At 40.7% G+C, this 17,123-nt stretch overlaps 1 protein-coding gene across 6 annotated transcripts in view; it reads right to left on the reverse strand.

Annotated features, from left to right (window-relative positions):
• The window catches only part of VEGFC (vascular endothelial growth factor C), a 271,647-nt gene that overhangs the window by 16,281 nt on the left and 238,243 nt on the right, over positions 1 to 17,123 (reverse strand). For all 6 annotated transcript variants that reach the window (XM_029579571.1, XM_029579500.1, XM_029579856.1 and 3 more), the window contains 2 exons: positions 16,977 to 17,086; positions 6,973 to 7,306 (listed from right to left, as the gene is read on the reverse strand). In XM_029579571.1, the coding sequence (XP_029435431.1) occupies positions 6,973 to 7,306; positions 16,977 to 17,086 (444 nt within the window). The remainder of the gene's footprint in view (positions 1 to 6,972; positions 7,307 to 16,976; positions 17,087 to 17,123) is intronic.

Below are 17,123 nucleotides of genomic sequence, written 5' to 3' on the forward strand. Positions count from 1 at the left end.
TTACACCATGCGAGAGCATTTTATAAAATTGTGTGTCCATGTGTGCGCGCTGGGTAGCGCTCGCGTAAGTTTTGAAAATCTACCCTTATATGCACTGGCTCACAAACACACATTTTTAAAAAATATTCTTTATTTCAGCAGAATTTGAAACAAAACAATATTAGACATCACCACTAGGTTTGTATGTTTCATGACAGAGAGTAGTCGTAATAAAGAGTAATGTAGTCATGCAACAACATTAACACATTTATTAATGCCTTCAAAAAATGTAGTAGATTGGTGAGGCAAGACTTCCCTTGGGTAAATCTATACTGGTTGTGTCCCATTAAATCATGTCTGTCTATATATGTTCTGTAATTTTGCTCTTTAGAATAGTTTCTACGATTTTTCCTAGCACTGACACAAGGCTCACTGGTCTATATTTTCTGGATCACCCCTGGAGCCAATTTAAAGACTGGCAGCGCCAACAAAAGTACGCGAACGCAAAATTACCCCTTAACCTGTGCAGCTGCAACTTTTAGCTTTTTTTTTATTTCCTCATTTTACCAAAGTCTCCCTTTTGAACGTTAAATGCTAGATCAATATGTTCTCCCTTTAGTTATGAATTCAAATTTGATTACATTACGATGACCTTAGCCAAGTGGCCCCAGTACTATTGCATCTTACACCAAATCCTGCATTTCATTAAGAGTTAGGTCTAAAATACTCCCCCAATCTGCAGTTCTTAGACTAGCTGCTTCATGTAGCAGTCATTTATTTCATCTAGAAACTTTATCTTACTAGCAAGTACTAATGTAACATATACTCATTAAATATTGGTGTAATTAAAATCTCCCATTATTTCTGTGCTTCCAAATTTGTTAGCGTTTCAATGCCAATCTGTTTATTCTGTCTACACAGATGGCAGTATACCCCCACAACTATACTCTGGAATTTCCATCCAAACAGATTCTACAATGCATTTTGACTTCTGCAAGATCTTTATCCTGTTTGACTCTATGCTATCCCTAACCAGGGCCGGTGCAAGAGTAGTAGGTGCCCTAGGCAAATGACCTGCGTAGGGCACTTACTACCCCAGTTGCGCCGCCCCCAACTCCTACCTGTTTCAGTGTGCTTCTCAGGGCCACGAGTAGTACACGCGGCTTGCGGCCTGACTCCTCGTTGCTGCAAACAGAGTGCTCGTGGCACCACATGGCTGCCGTTTGGTGTGGCACCCCCTACTGGTTAGCATCATAGGCAACTGCCTAGTTTTGCCTAATGGACGCACTGACCCTGTCCATAATATATAATGTTACTCCACCCCACCCACCCTTTGCCTGGGGCTGCCACTATGGAGCAAACAAGCATTTATTTTAATCAATGCTCAATCCTCAAGAAGTAAATATCTGTTAATCCATGATTTAACTGCCACAGAGCAATTAGACTTTTGTTTTAATGAATCCTGGCTTTTAGATTCAGATTTTATTATTTTAAACTAAATCTTCCCATCAGGTTATTCTTATTTATCTCAACCATGCCAAAAAAGACATGGTGGCAGATTACTCATTGTTTATAAAGATTCTTGGAAACTCAAAATTAAACACCTTAGTGGAGATTCTCCTTACGAGATGCTTGCGTCTCTTTGTTTAGTCTATTGTCCTCCTAAGCTACTTCAAACTAATTTATCGCCTTTCTTTGAACAATTGATGCTTTCTAAATTTGATTTAGATAATATGATTATTCTGGGATATTTTAAGCTACATGTATATGTAACACCTACATTATTGCATTGTGATTTGTTTCTAGATATCTTGAAATTTATTGGCTGGCACCAAATAGTTCAAGCTCCCAACCATAAATTTAATCACACACTTGATTTGTATTTGTTAATGAATCACTTCTTCAATTTTGCTCCCAGTCCATGCATATTTCCCAGATTCCCTTGTCTGACCATTTTTCTATTAATTTTCAATGCTATACCAATGCGCTTCCTATTAACACTACCAAGATCGAATCTAGTTTTTTAAAAATGTGGCGTGTTGATGTTACACTTTTTTCATCTTGTATATCTTCTCTTCTATCCCACACTTCATTTACGAATATTTCAGATGCCACCTCTCAATGGGATTCGATTGTAGAATCAGTTTTTTGATAAATTAGCTCCTTTAAAATCGATTAGGACTAGAAAAAACAAATCACAACCTTGGCTTACTCTCTCTCTCTTAAATTAACATGACAAGTTCTCAAAAAATGTGAACATAAATGGCATATACATTACACCTTAGAATCTGCTTCTTTTTTTAGACTATCATTAAAAACATATCACCTTCAGATCATTGAAGCAAAAAAAGATTTGTATTCATGGCAGATACATAAAATTGGCTACAACCCCAAAGTTATTTTTTCTATAGCTAAAAAGCTGGTCGATCCTAGTCCCTCTAACTCCACTCTGTCAGACGATCTTTCTGCAGAGTCATTTCTTACCAACTTCAACTGAAAAATTATCCATTAATTTTTCACATTTTCTTCTCCTCTTACCTCATTCTTATGGGACTCTTAATGTTGTTTCTACTATTGAAGTTAGTGAAATTATGGCCAACATGAATGACACTTTGTGCCCTTCTAGTAACTGTTCTACAGTCCTGTTTAAAGTCTCTGGGGACTCTATATCCTTTACCTTGACTCATCTCATCAACTTGTCGCTTGAAGGTTTGGCTCCTGACTGCCTCAAAAAAGCAGCAGTCTGTCCCCTCTTGAAAAAGCATAACATAGATAATTCAGATCCAAATAACTACAGACCAATTTCCGCTTTATCTTAACAAAGATACTTGAAATTGCTGTTCTTAAACAGTTAACTGACCATTTAGAGAAACATGAGCTACTTGATCCACATCAATAGGGCTTTAGACATGTCTTGAACTTCTTTTACTGTCTTTAACTGACACTTTGAGATGTGGAATTGATAATGGTCAGAGATTTCTGCTTGTTTCTCTTGACATTTCATCTGCTTTTGATACAGTCGATCATCACATCTTACTATTCAGTTTGCAAGAAATTAGTTTGGCAGGTTGTGTCCTCAAAAGGTTTCACTCTTACCTTTCCAATCATTCCCAATATATTAGATTCATAAATGAAATTTCTTTTGTCTCCATCATCAAAACAGGCGACCACAAGGATCTTCCTTTTCTTCTGTGTTATTCAAGATTTATCTAGCTCCGATTGGCAAAATTCTTTCAAATTTATCTGACTGCTGCAAAGTTTATGCAGATGCTATTCGGTTCGTGCTTCATTTATGTTCCACTTGGCAAGAAACTATGAAACATCTAAATATCTGCTTTTCCACCATTAAAACCTGGCTTAATCATAGCAAACTTGCTCTCAATATGTCTAAAACAGAGTTTCTTTCTCTACACAGTCCAGATTCCACTTTTTCTGAAAACAGTTTTTTTTTTGATAATTCATGCTTTCATATTAAAGACCAAATTAAAAGCTTGGAGTTTTATCTCATTGTCCACATATCAAAATGGTCTTTAGACTCGGCTTTTTCCGTCTACAAGTTCTGGTCGGTTTGAAAATGCTCTTGCATCTTACAGAGTTCCGTACTATCCTACAGGCTTCTATTTTTCTGATTATTGACTACTGTAATAGTTTCTACATGGGCCTTCCTGCTTCAACACTTAAACCACTACAACTTTAAATAAATTCCTGTGCTGAACTGATTGCAGGATTGAAACGATTTGATCACATTACTCCTGTTCTCATTGACCTACACTGGCTCTCTATTAATGAGAGCATTAAATACAAAATTGGAATGACCATATTTAAATTCATAAATGACCTGTCTTGCCCATGGGCTAATGCTGTTTTAAAATTTTATCAACCATTTAGACATTTGCAGTCCTTACAAAGGGGTTTCCTTGACATTCCATCACCTAAGTTGGCACGACTGCATATTTCTTGAGAAAGAGCTTTCTTTATTGCTAGTCCAGTACTGTTGAACTCATTACCATTTGAGCTCAATATGTATGACGCTTAAAACCTTTAAAGGGCTGTTAAAAATCTTTTCATTTAAGTTAGCGTATATGTAATTTTATTTACTTCTGTTTTAGATGCTTTGTTTTATTACAACTATATCTATTTTATATTGTATGTTAACTTTGATATGTTTTTTTTATTATACATCACTTAGACCTGTTCAGTGTTAGGCGACTAACAAATTTTAATAAATGTAAATGGGGATCTCTATATATCTCCACCCACTCCCCACCACCTCTAGAGGTGGCCCAGCAGTCAAGGGTGCAAAATATATTAATTATGCAGTGACTCCTCACCTCCTGCCCAAACTCCTCCCTTTTCACATAAAATTCACTCCCTGGGGTCCAACTAACCTCCCAGAGGGCTTTCAATTGCCCCCCCCCTGGATTTCCCCCCCACCACTATAGATTAAATCTCTGGTAATCTAGTAGCCCCCCACTCTCATGAACTCCCCATATCTTAGAGACCATCCCTGGTGTCTAGTGGGACCCAAACTGCACCCTAGGCTCTGGGTCTGTCAACATCATTTTCCAAAATGGTACTGTCCAATCTTTGACTCTCTAGGAAATTTAAAAAGCAATAAAAACTCATCTCTTTAAAGCAGCTTTTTTAGCAGCTACCTAGTTCTTTTCTCTGACTCTCATGGATTTGCTTATAGTTGGTTAGAAGCACTTACTGACTGCTTAACTTTGTGACAAACATATACTGATATGTTTTTGTCTTTTTCTGATTAATTGGACTGTATTTGACTAATTTGGTGTATGCTATTTATTCTGCCCTGAACTTTGGAGGATGTGAGATATAAGTACTTTTAAAAACATAAATCATGTGATAGGAGAAAAGGCTGCCAGACACCATTTTGAAAGATGTTGTTGACTGGCACGGAGCCTAGGGTGCAGTTTGGGTCCCACTAGATGCCCACTAGACCACGAAGAATGGTCTCTAATGTATGGGGGGGCCAATAGAATACCAGGGACTTAATCTAAGGTGGAGGAATTTGGGGGGGGGGGGGGGGTTAGGAAGCCTTCTGGGGGCTTAGATGAACCAGGGGGTTTGAAACCCAGGGGGGATAAGTTTTATGTGAAAGAGGAGGGAGCAGAGTATCGCAACATGATTTTTAAATATATTTTTGCACTTTTGTACCTGCTGAGCCACCTCTAGATGTGGTTGGGGGTAAATGGAAATCTATACCAATCCTTAGAGGGGGGGTTATCATTGGGGTATTTTGGGCTGTTGTCTTTAATTTTTAGGCTGAGAACATTGGGATGTGCGTTACCGCCCCAATGCTCCCTTGGAAAATTAGCTACAACTCCTGAGTTGAAGCCAACTTTCTGGGAAATAATGCGGCTCTGGCAAGCCACATTATTTTATTAGCATAGAATTAGGTAATAATGAACCGCTTTGCATGCATTTTAAAATTGTATGCATGCAAATCACATGCAAAGCAGCTCATTGTAATAGGAGTGGATTTTTGACCAAAATATTGCACAATGGGGTACTTTTGTTGGCGCATCAGGCGCAAACAAAAGTACGCTGGATTTTAGTAGATACGCGTGTAGCCGCACGTAGCCGCTAAAATCCTGGATCAGCGTGTGCAAGGCTGCCGATTTCGTGTAGCCGGCGCGCGCCGAGCCGCGCAGCCTGCCGCCGTTCCCTCCAAGGCCGCTCCGAAATCGGAGCGGCCTCGAAGAGAACTTGCTTTCGCTCTCCCCTCACCTTCCCCTCCCTTCCTCTATCTAACCCACCCCCCTGGCCCTATCTAGACCCCCCCTCTACCTTTGTCGGGGGATTTACGCCTCCCGGAGGGAGAAGTAAATCCCCGCGCGCCAGTGGGCCTCTAGCGCACCGAGACAGGACCTGGGGGCGGTTCCGGAGGGCGCGGCTATGCCCCCGGACCGCCCCGTGCCGAAACCATGCCCCCGGGCCCGCCCCCGAAATGCCGCACCCCGCCCCGAAAACGCCGCGCCGATCGGCCCCACCCCCGACACGCCCCCCCTCGAAAAACCCCGGGACTTACGCGAGTCCCGGGGCTCTGCACGCGCCGGTAGGCCTATGGAACATAGGCGCACCGGCGCGCAAGGCCCTGCTCACGTAAATCCGGGCGGATTTACGCGAGCAGGGCTTTTAAAATCCGCCCCAATATTTCTGCGATATGCGATTATCGTATGTTAATCACTTATGTTTTGGTGTATCTAAAGCAATGGGGGATGAAGTGACTTGCCTAATGGTCCAAGGAACAACTGCAGGATATGAATCAGTAAAGTGATTGGGTATGGCCTGGAATCCATTTTGATTTCATCTTTTTATATCCCTAATATGCAGTTCTGATTCAGAGTTTAAACAGAAGGGGCAATTTTCAAACTGCATTCTTTGCTGTAAAATCTATAGATACTTTCGTCCATGGACTTTGTAGCAATTTCAAAGTGTGGGTACTTTTGCACCTCCTTTGTATGCGGGTAGAGTTTGAAAGGAAAATAATGTGTGTAGACTTGAAAATACAATCTATAAATGCTATTTTCTAATCCCGCCCAAAACACTCTTGAGGCAATGCATGTCCTAAATGCTGTTAAATGTGTAAGTGTTGTGGAACAACACTCATAACTTTAGCTATTTTGAGAGAGAACAATTTTCAGATAGCCAGTTCTGGTGAGTAAATCATTATTTACCTGTGCAAATGGCTTAATGGCTTTTGAAAACTGCCTTCAAAGAGGGGTTCAAATAGAATCAAGTAAAGAAAGATGCTTGCCAGGTATACATGCATGACCCTATTGGAAATGTGCTCATTAACGCAAAATATTTTGTCTTCTTTTTTGTCTGCTGTTTTATGATAACATGGGGAATGAGTTCTGTGCATAAATTTGCTAACCATTTTCAGAGATTAACTTATCTCTCTCCAATACTGCCATCAGTGATCATGAACAGTAAATTTAATGTTGAAAAATATTTTTTTTTACTCACCTGCATGTCTGGTGGTTAAACCTCTTTCCTTTTAAAAAGCATTTGTTTGAAGATTCTATACATTCACAGATACATTTTGCAGGATTCAATGGCTGGTGCTTTGGACAGGATTTTTTACACACACACTGGCACTTGTCCTCATCAAATTCCTTATTAGATCCACAGGAGCTGGGGAGAAGTTTGTTTCTGCACATACACTGGCATGACATTCTGTCCAATTCCTTGTGAGGTCCACAGCTTGAGGGCCACAGCCCCCCTTTACAGACACACTGACAGGTTTCTTCATCAAGCTCTTTGTTAGGTCCACAAATATTATGGAATACTTCTGCAGTGTCTACAGCACCAGAAAAAAAAATCACAATATTTATATTCTAATTACCCCAGTAATAGAAAATACAGATTTAATTGTATAACATTTTTATGGTTTATTTTTACTAACCAACAATATACCAGGAACCACCATGTCACATAAATAAGATATGGAGACCTTCATATATTCAGGTGTTAGCAGAGTCAAAAGAGCATTGCAACTTTGCTTAAAGTCACTCCAACTCTGTAATACTTCTGATCTGATCTTTATAATTGTTATGGTTCCGGCTTCTGTGCAGCCTCACCTCCAACAGAGGACTCCGAACTGTACCTTCTAGCTTGCCCTTGGTCTCATGCCTTAGTTGGTCTTACAGCTTCTGCTCCACCAGGGACCCTCCAATAGCAAATTTCACCAGTCTAGCTGAGCTCCTCTTGCATGCCTGTACCACAGCCAGACTCCAGCACTAAACCCTGCCTATCCCTTGCCTCAGTGCTTTGACATAGAGTTCTCTTTGGCTCTTTGCTCTAGCCAATTCTGTCTTGCGGCCTTTCCTTGTTTGTCCCATGGCATTTGGCCTTCTGACCTCAGTCCTTCCTTGCCTGTGCTTTGTGGCCATCCAGCCTTCTGCCTTCATGTTTGCCTTGTGGCCATCAGCATCTGTCTTGCTTTGTGGCCTCTGGGCCTTCTCTGTGGCCTTTCCAGGCATCCCTGACCTCTAGCCTTCCCAGGCTTTGCCTAGTCCTGAAGCTTTTTTTGGCCTCTCCCTGTCTTTCTCTTCGGGGCCTTCCTGTATTGTTGCCTTTGGGCTTTATGTTTCATGTTCTGTGTTGTCTTAGTCCAGTCCTATCCTGTCCTGTTTTGGTCCAGTGTTCCAGTCTGTTGCTGAGTTCCATTTCATTCCCACCTGCATGCAGCTCCAATCTGTTTCTCAGTTCTAGTTCACCCTTACCTGCACGCACCTCCAGTCAGTTCCTGAGTTCCAATTCACTCTTACCTGCATGCAGCTTCAGTCTGTTCCTGAGTTCCAGTTCACTCCTACCTGCCTGCAGCTCTAGTCTGTTCCTGAATTCTAGTTCACCCTTACCTGCACGCACCTCCAGTCTGTTCCTGAGTTCCAATTCTCTCTTACCTGCATGCAGCTTCAGTCTGTTCCTGAGTTCCAGTTCACTCCTACCTGCCCACAACTCTAGTCTGTTCCTGAATTCTAGTTCACTCTTACCTGCATGCAGTTCCAGTCTGTTCCTGGGTTCCAGCTTTGCCTGCACATAGTTCCTGAGTTCTATCATTGCCTGCCTTGCTCCAGCCTCACCTGGACTGCCCAAGTCTAGCCCTAGTTCCATCATGCTATCCTGTGCCACTCTGGAGGTGGTGTCCACTATGCTTCCCCAGCACTGGACCCAGAACAATAATCATTGATCTCCCAAATACATTTTTTTAAAGTTAAATTTCTGATATTGCAAAACAAATGAGCATGTATGACAGGCACTTATCTTTTATAAATTCTTTAAGAATCCTCAGCATGCCAATTAAAAAAACAAACTGTCCATTCCGACGCAATATGCATTTTATATACTTCATAAGGGATTGAGAGCAATTATGATGTGTCTGCAATTCAGGAATGATAAAAGAATCATTAGTTGCTAGATATACTTGAAACAAAATGCTCAAAAAAGTTACTGTCATATACTTCTACTGCCTGTAATGGCTGTTCATGGAAAGCTCCATCAATGTAACATACGAAGGAACGCACCGGAAGCTGAAAGTTATCATCACGTTGCCACTGATAGCCATAATGACTCTAAAACAGAGCCGTTACTGGACACGAGTGGCCTCAACGGAGATCAATCATGATTGTTAATTGACTTTATATTTCTTTTTTTTTTAATTATTATTTTTATTAATTTCCAACAAAAGAAAATATACAGAACTATTTAAGTTCGGAAAAAACACATTCTTGTTTACAACAAAAAAACCCACATTCTTGTTTACAACAAAAAAACCCAACATGAAACCTTATAATGATCAGGTAATATGTAAGCCCTTATCTACATGTGAAGATACAGGAAATCAGAGGGGCAAGATGTTACATAAGCAGAAAATACAGGAAATTAACACAAATTTTATATCATATGCCTTTAGAATTAACTGAGCTTATCTTTTACTTATGCCAACCCCCCTCCCCCCCCCCGTAGGTTCATTAGAGTGGGAATAAAAAATAGACGTAGCTGATCTGGTTCTCTAAATATATATCTAGCATTATTATACATAATAATACATAAACATGGAAAATGCAGAGAATACTTAGCTCCCTTTGCCTGTGTTTCCTCCCTCATCTCCAAAAATGTTTTTCTCTTGGTTTGTGTAATCTTAGTAATGTCAGGGAAGATTTTTATCGGGTATCCGTAAAATTTTGAAGATTGATTTCGGAAGAATGTTCTCAAGATTGAATCTCTTTCTGAAGGAGTAGAAAGCTGTACGAACAGCGTCGCTCTATCTTCAACAACAAGTTCTTGAGTTTGTTCCAGGATTGCAGTCAAATCAAATGTGGCTTCTAGATTTCCTTTTTGTTCTTCTAAGGTTATGTCACCAGTAGCCTGAGAAAAGTAATATATCCTTTCGATCTTTGGCAAGTCTTTTTCTGAGAATTTTAATATATTAAGAAGATAACTTCTAAACAATTCTCGATGTGAGAGTAAACGCATTTTAGGAAAATTAATGATCCTTATATTATTTCTTCTCAGCTGATTCTCTAGGCTTTCCATTTTCACCATTTGATAATTCTCAGATTTTATTAAGTTGACTTGAATTTTTTCCGCTTTAATTAACTTCTTTTCTATTCCTCCAATTTCAGTTTCAATCTTCTCAACTCTTCCTTCCAAAGCTTGATTTTTTGAAATACTTTCCTTTACCATACTTGTTAGGGAAACTATCGCCTTCTCCATTGAAGATATTGCTTTCAGGATTTCTTCCAACGTCGATTTAGGAGTCATAGAGACCTCAGAGATCACCCGTATATTCCCTTCACCCCGCTCATCCTGCAGGGGGTTAGCTCCCACTGCGGCTCGATGCATCTCTTCATCCGGTAAGCCCCTGGAGCCCGATCTATCAGGGCTCACCGAGGGCAACGTAATTTCTACGTTCCCTCTCTGGGGTCCTACCTCCGGTGAAGTTCCAGATTTTACTCCGTGCAGAGCTGATAACATTAATTCAGGATCTCTCCTCTCACACGGTGGGGCCGGGATGGTTGGCGCGCCGGGGCTCAAAGAGATCTCCGTGGCCTGGGAGCTCAGCGTCTGCTCGTCGCTGAGACCTCCAGCGGCCCCTCCCTCCAGCGTCGGGATCGCCAGTCCGGCAAACGCTTCCTCTATCCGGGGCTGCCTTACTGTTTATATTTCATTCACACTTTGACACTGATTATGGCAGTCAGTGGCAACATGACAACATCCTTCAGCCTCCAGGGCATGCCTTCGTACCTTTTACATAATGACATTTATGTGCATGTCTGTTACATTGATTAGGCATTCAATAAATAGCCATTACAGGCAGTAGAGGTATATATTAGTAATCTTTTTGAGCATTTTGTTTCAGGTATATATGGTAACTAATGATTCTTTTATAATTGCAGAACTGCAAGCACATTATAATTGCTCCCAGTCTGTGATGAAGTATATGAAACGCATATCATATTGGACTGGATTGTTTTTTTGAATTAGCATGCTGTGGATTGTTAAATAATTTATCAAAGATAAGTGCCTATTGTACATATTCATTTTATTTGCAATATCAAAAATGTAACTTTAAAAAATGTATTTGGAAGACCGATGATCATAAAGATCAGATTAGAAGTATTACAGTGCTGGAGCGACTTTAAACAAAGTTGCAATGCTCTTTTAACTCCGCTAACATCAGAATATATGAAGGTCTTCATTTCTCATTTATGTATTGGGGTGCTTCCTGGTATATTGTTGATTTCATATTACCTCCATATCCGGGTTCAGTTATCTGAGTGTGTTTGCATTCTGCCCATGGATGCTGCACAGTTAAAAGAAACTTTTAATAGTCAGCTGATCTGGAAGGAATGTTAAGAGTTATCTTTTTTGCTGAAGGGGACACAACATCTAACAATGCCACTTGGACTGTATATATTATGTTGAATAAAAGACTCATTAAATCAGAATACCTTTCATCCATTTTAATTGAATATTTAAAACAACATATAATTCCATGTGTTCTTAAGAGTCAATAAGGACCCTCTAATGTTTAAAGAAGATCAGGTCTTTGTTAAAAAACAATATAGCATTTATTGTTTATTTATGTAGCATTTACGTTATGTTATTAACCCCATATATCTGTATCCAAGTTCCTGCTACCTGTTCATTGTAAGACATTAACTTGTCAATGTTTCTGTTTAGAATGTAAACCGAATTGATCAGTAACTCTGTTATTGGAAAGTCGGTATATAAAAGTGCTAAATAAATAAATAAAATAAATATTAAACAAATGCTCAATGGATTTCAGCATGCTCACTGAAGACCACATCAAGAAAGTCACACAGGAGATCACTATGCAAATTGAAGTATTAATGAATCAGATCAAGACTACCACTTCATTAGAGTCATTGCAGCCTTATTTAGAAGAACACAAAACATTTCTGAATCAGTTTCATGCTGTTACGTATCGGGGTGTTTTAGTGTGCCCTTGGGCCTCAGCCGGACCCCAGATGGATCCAGGACTGAGCAGAGGGTTGACGGCATATTCCAGCATGGCGTGACTACGGTCTTACCCTCTACCAGGCCTGCAAGCTCCCAGCACCAACAACATGATGATGTTGGTAGGAGAACAGTCCTCCGACCGTTCCGAGCCTTTTCGGACCTGCCGCTTGGATCGGCATGGAGCAGCAGGCCGGCCTGAGGATGAGGGCAGACGGGAACCTTGACACGCAGACATGACACCAAGGTTGATGCAAAGGCATCGCAGACGAGGGTTGAAGCAGAGACATGACACCAAGACTATTGAAGACATGACACCAGGGCTGTTGAAGACATGACACCAGGGCTGATGCAAAGACATCACGGACCAGGGTCGATGCGACGGCATCACGGACCAGGGTCGATGCGACGGCATCAGAGACAAGGAACTTGACGAAGTCCAGATGAGACGAGAAGCTGGGCAGGAGGACATTGGCACTGTCTCTCAGGGCGCCTTACTCAGCCCACCTTCATGGGCGGACCCAATGGGCTGGTCACGGACCACCCTGTCCCACTGCGCGCCCTATACAGCCCGAGGAGGCTGATCACGGACCATGCAGAGAGCGGGACGAGCGCAGGGAAGAATCCAGCCGAGGCAGAACTTCGACGACGGAGCGATATGTCATCTGGAGCTCCACAAAGGCTGCCAAGACAAGACGGCTCAGGCACAGGAACAAATTCCACCTGCAGGCCACTCCACACTCGGGAAAGACGTCATCCGAGGGACCAAGGCCTGACAGGACCAGAAGGCTCAGGAGCGCTGAAGACACAGGAGCAGGACACAAAGGAACCAGGAACATAAGGAAGCGGGACGTCCAAAGACGAGATACCAGGGCACCTGGATGGGGACCTCTGGCAATCAAGACATGACATGACATGACATGACAAGAAGATGAGACGATGAGGAGCTCCACGAAGAAGACCTGATGGAGCTCTGGCAGGCAGGAGCCTCCAGAGTGAAGTAACTCTGATGCAAGGCCAGGAACAATGGCAAGACCAGCCCTTTTATAGGGCTCAAACAGGAAATCAGTCCATAGGTTGGGCCCAGGGCATATCTGGCCGTGGGCCCTTTAAATATAGAAGAGAGGCGTGGCCGCACACCTAGAGGCAGCAGGAAGAAGCTGTGCAGGACCGTGGATAGCGGTCCTGCCGACGTCAGCACGCAGAGAGCAGGGCTGGGCCAGGATGCAGGCCCCGATGATGGCAGCGGCTGCAGCCGCTAATCCAGGCCGGGGCTTGCAGTCTCTGGCCGCAAAGATGTCGTGGATGTCGGGGGCGGCTTCGGCCGTGAAGAGGTACATGAAGCGCGGCGTCCGGGCCGCGAAAGGGAATAGAGTCCGCGGCTCCGGCTGCGATGAAGAGCAGGTACGAGGGACGGCCTCCGGGCCGCGAAGAAAATCGTCCGCGGCTCCGGCCGCGCGGGAAGGCCCAACTTCGGCGGCATCCATGCCACGTCGGGTGAAGCAGTAAGGGGAGCAGAACCTGCTCACGGGGATTAGCTCCGCGGCAGGGTTCATAACACATTCTAATACCCAACAAATGAAAATTTAAAAATTCCTTTGAGATGAAGACAATCATAAGCTCAATCATATTTATCATTGATTAAACACAAAAAAATACATCACAATTCATTTAAAAAGAGTCACCTTCTACAATTCTGGTGATGATTCAGCAAGTGGGTCTGATGACACAGACTTCAGTGTTCACCATGGCCTTTTTTTTAATTTTTTTTTAGAAATGGACCGTTGTCCCCCACTGGCCTCAGTGCGGGCAGAGATTGCGCAAGAATATCTCAGTTCAGACATATATAGATTGAGAAGGCCCACAAACTCATTCCAGATCTAGACCAACTCAGCAGTAATTAATCTGTCTTTGGTTCTTTTATCTTCAGAGCAGGAAGCCATTTTGGATTTAGGTTTATCATATGCTCCTACGGTATAGTACGATCCTTTTAAATATCACATATGTTTGCACCAATTCATTCAGACTTTGCAAGTCAAACTTTTCATTTCAGATAAAGATATTAATACTGGGACAACATCTATGATCAATACTAAATCCAAGTGGTCTCGCACAGGTCCCACTGATTCTTATATCGCTACATTTTGGGACCTTGTCTTTCAAGGCATGTTGACTTTTGAACAGCATAAGTGACCTTTTATATTTTGAGCATGGAATAAATGGTGGCTTCTTGGCTAAGGTTACATGGATTGTAATAAAACCAGCGGACATAGGAGGCTCGATTGTTGTTCAGGACAGGTTACATTATTGTACAGAAGTTCTTAAACGACAGGACATATTACACACCTTTGTCTCAAGCCCTACAATTGAAATTATGGCTCGTATTGACTCCATCATATCTTCCGTTTTGTCTCCATTTCTTAATAATAAAGAATGCCTTTTTTTGAAAACCTTACATCCCGCGACTCCAGGCATTTACGGAGTACCAAAGTTGCACAAGACTTTGACAAATCCTCCATTGAGGCCAACTGTGTCCAATATTGGTTCTGTTTTAGAGCCATTAACCATTTTTTTAGACACTTTTTAAGACCGAACATGCAATGGATGCATTCATTTATTCAAGATATGATACAGGCTCTTCAAAAATTCACCACATTTCCTCAGCTTCCAACCCATTCTTGTTTGGTTACAATGGATGTTGTCTCATCCTACACTAACATGTCTCAATCAAATGCATTACAGATTGTTTCTAATGCTCTTTCCAATGCAACCATCATAGGATTCCTAATAATTTTTTATCAGTTTGGCAGAGCTGGTCTTGAAAAACAATTATTTTTCATTTCAAGATTGTTTTTTCTACAAATCCATGGGATCACGATAGGGTCAGCAGTTGCCTCTTCCATTGCTAAATTTGTAATGGATGATTTTGAGTCCAAGCATGTATATGAGTCAGAGAAATTTGACTGTATCATATTATAACTGAGATTCATTGATGACCTGTTTTTTTTATTTGGAATCACTCTATTTCAGAACTTCAATCCTTTCATGTATAGCTTAACTCTTTAGATCCATGGTTAAAATTCACTATTACTTTTGATTAATACAGACTGCCTTTTTTAGACATTCTAATAATGAATGAAGGTGGCCACATTCATACCACAGTCTACAGGAAGAGTGCAGAGATCTAATTTACTTAAATACCACAGTTTCCATCCTGGTGGTTGCAAAGCTGGTCTCCCTGTAAACCAATTTTTCTGGATTCGCAGGATATGTTCCAAAAAAACAGGAGTTTAAGATGCAAGCATTCATTTTAACACAGCATTTTCTGGCTAGAGTTTACCCTCTATCTGTAGTGAAGAATGCATATTGAGGGCACTATATTCCAAAAGAAATAATTATTGAAATTCCAATGTAAATGAAGTGTCCACAGTTTGCATAGTACCTTTTTCAAATAAGGCCATGTGGTTTTCTGATGGTATTAAATGTCATTGGCACATCTTATTTTTACATCAGATATTTAGAGAGTCACCATTAATTTCATATACCAGGGGGCAAAATATCAGAGAACATGTTGTTCAAGTGGCCATACATGAGATTAGTTCTACTATATCTTCCTCCATGTCTTATGGACATTTTCAATGGGGCCATTTTGATTTATGCATACAATCCTTTCAAGGTACCACTTGGACAATTCCTACATCGTGGTTTACAGTTCATCTCAATTTTTCCACCATATGCGAATGTAGCAACGTAATCTATGTCATTCAGTGCTCTTCCCCTCTGTTCTACATTGGAAGAATGAAGCGCCAAATTCACACCCACATCCATGAACATTGGAGTTGCCTCAAGACCAAAAAGGAATAAGCTCCAATTATTGGTCATTGTATCCTTAAAGTCAAAATTTTGAGGATCTTCATTGGGGAATTATAGCTGTGGTATTCCTTTCCAGACATGGTGTTGATACTGTTTCACTCTTAAATGACAAGGAACAGCAATAGATTTTCTGACATAATACAGTGTCCCCTCACGGTTTGAATGAACAGATTGAGCGAAATTCCCTATTATAATAACATTTCTTTATTGAATTAATTGGCTGTATATATTTCATTCCCACTTTGACACCGATTATGGCCATCAGTGGCAATTTGATGATGTCTTTCAGCCTCCAGTGCGTTCCTTCATACCTTTTAAATAATGACATTTATGGGCAGCATCTGTTACATTGATGGAGCATTCAATGAACAGCCGTTATAGATGGTAGAAGTATAAGTTAGTAACCTTTTTGAACATTTTGTTTCAAATATTATGGCAACTAATGATTCTTTTATCATTCCAGAATCACAAGCATATCATAATTGCTCCCAGTCTCTGTTGGAGTATACAAAAAGCGGATTGCGTTAGACTGGACAGTTTTTTTTAAATGACATGCTACAGATTCTTAAAGAATTTATAAAAGATAAGGGCCTATCATACATGCTTATTTTATTTGCAATATCAAAAATTTAACTTTAAAAAAATGTATTTGAGAGACCAACCATTATACAGATCAGATCAGAAATATTACAGCATTGGAGTGACTTTAAGCAAAGTTACAATGCCCTTTTGACTCCGTTAATATCTGAATATATGAAGGTCTCCATGTTATTTATGTAACATGGTGGTTCTTGGAATATTGTTGATTTCATATTACCTCCATATCTGGGTTCCATTTATCTGAGTGTTATTTTTACTAACAACATGTCATTGTAATTTTCTTAACACCATTATTATAACAGCTTGTAAGCTGTTCCCTCTTAAATAGTACTTCTATTCTACAGCACAATTCTAAGAATATAATTTGGCAGAAAATGCTGAGTAATAGTTACAAAGAATTTAGATAATGTTAAATAAAACCATGTTACAATTGTATGGTTTTAAAATAGCTTATTTTGCACCAAATGAAATAAAATAAACTGCTTCTAATCCTATTTAACATAACCACTTACCTGGATTTTCAGAATGGGAGGAAAAGCCTAAATCTTGATGCAGTAAGCATTTACAGATGTGGCTATTCCAAACATAATTTCTTGGACATGTCTTGTTTGCCACATGACACCTATGGATAAAATAATCAATTGGTTTGCATGACAATA

Source organism: Rhinatrema bivittatum, chromosome 1, assembly GCF_901001135.1.
Source record: "Rhinatrema bivittatum chromosome 1, aRhiBiv1.1, whole genome shotgun sequence".
Lineage (NCBI taxonomy): Eukaryota > Metazoa > Chordata > Amphibia > Gymnophiona > Rhinatrematidae > Rhinatrema > Rhinatrema bivittatum.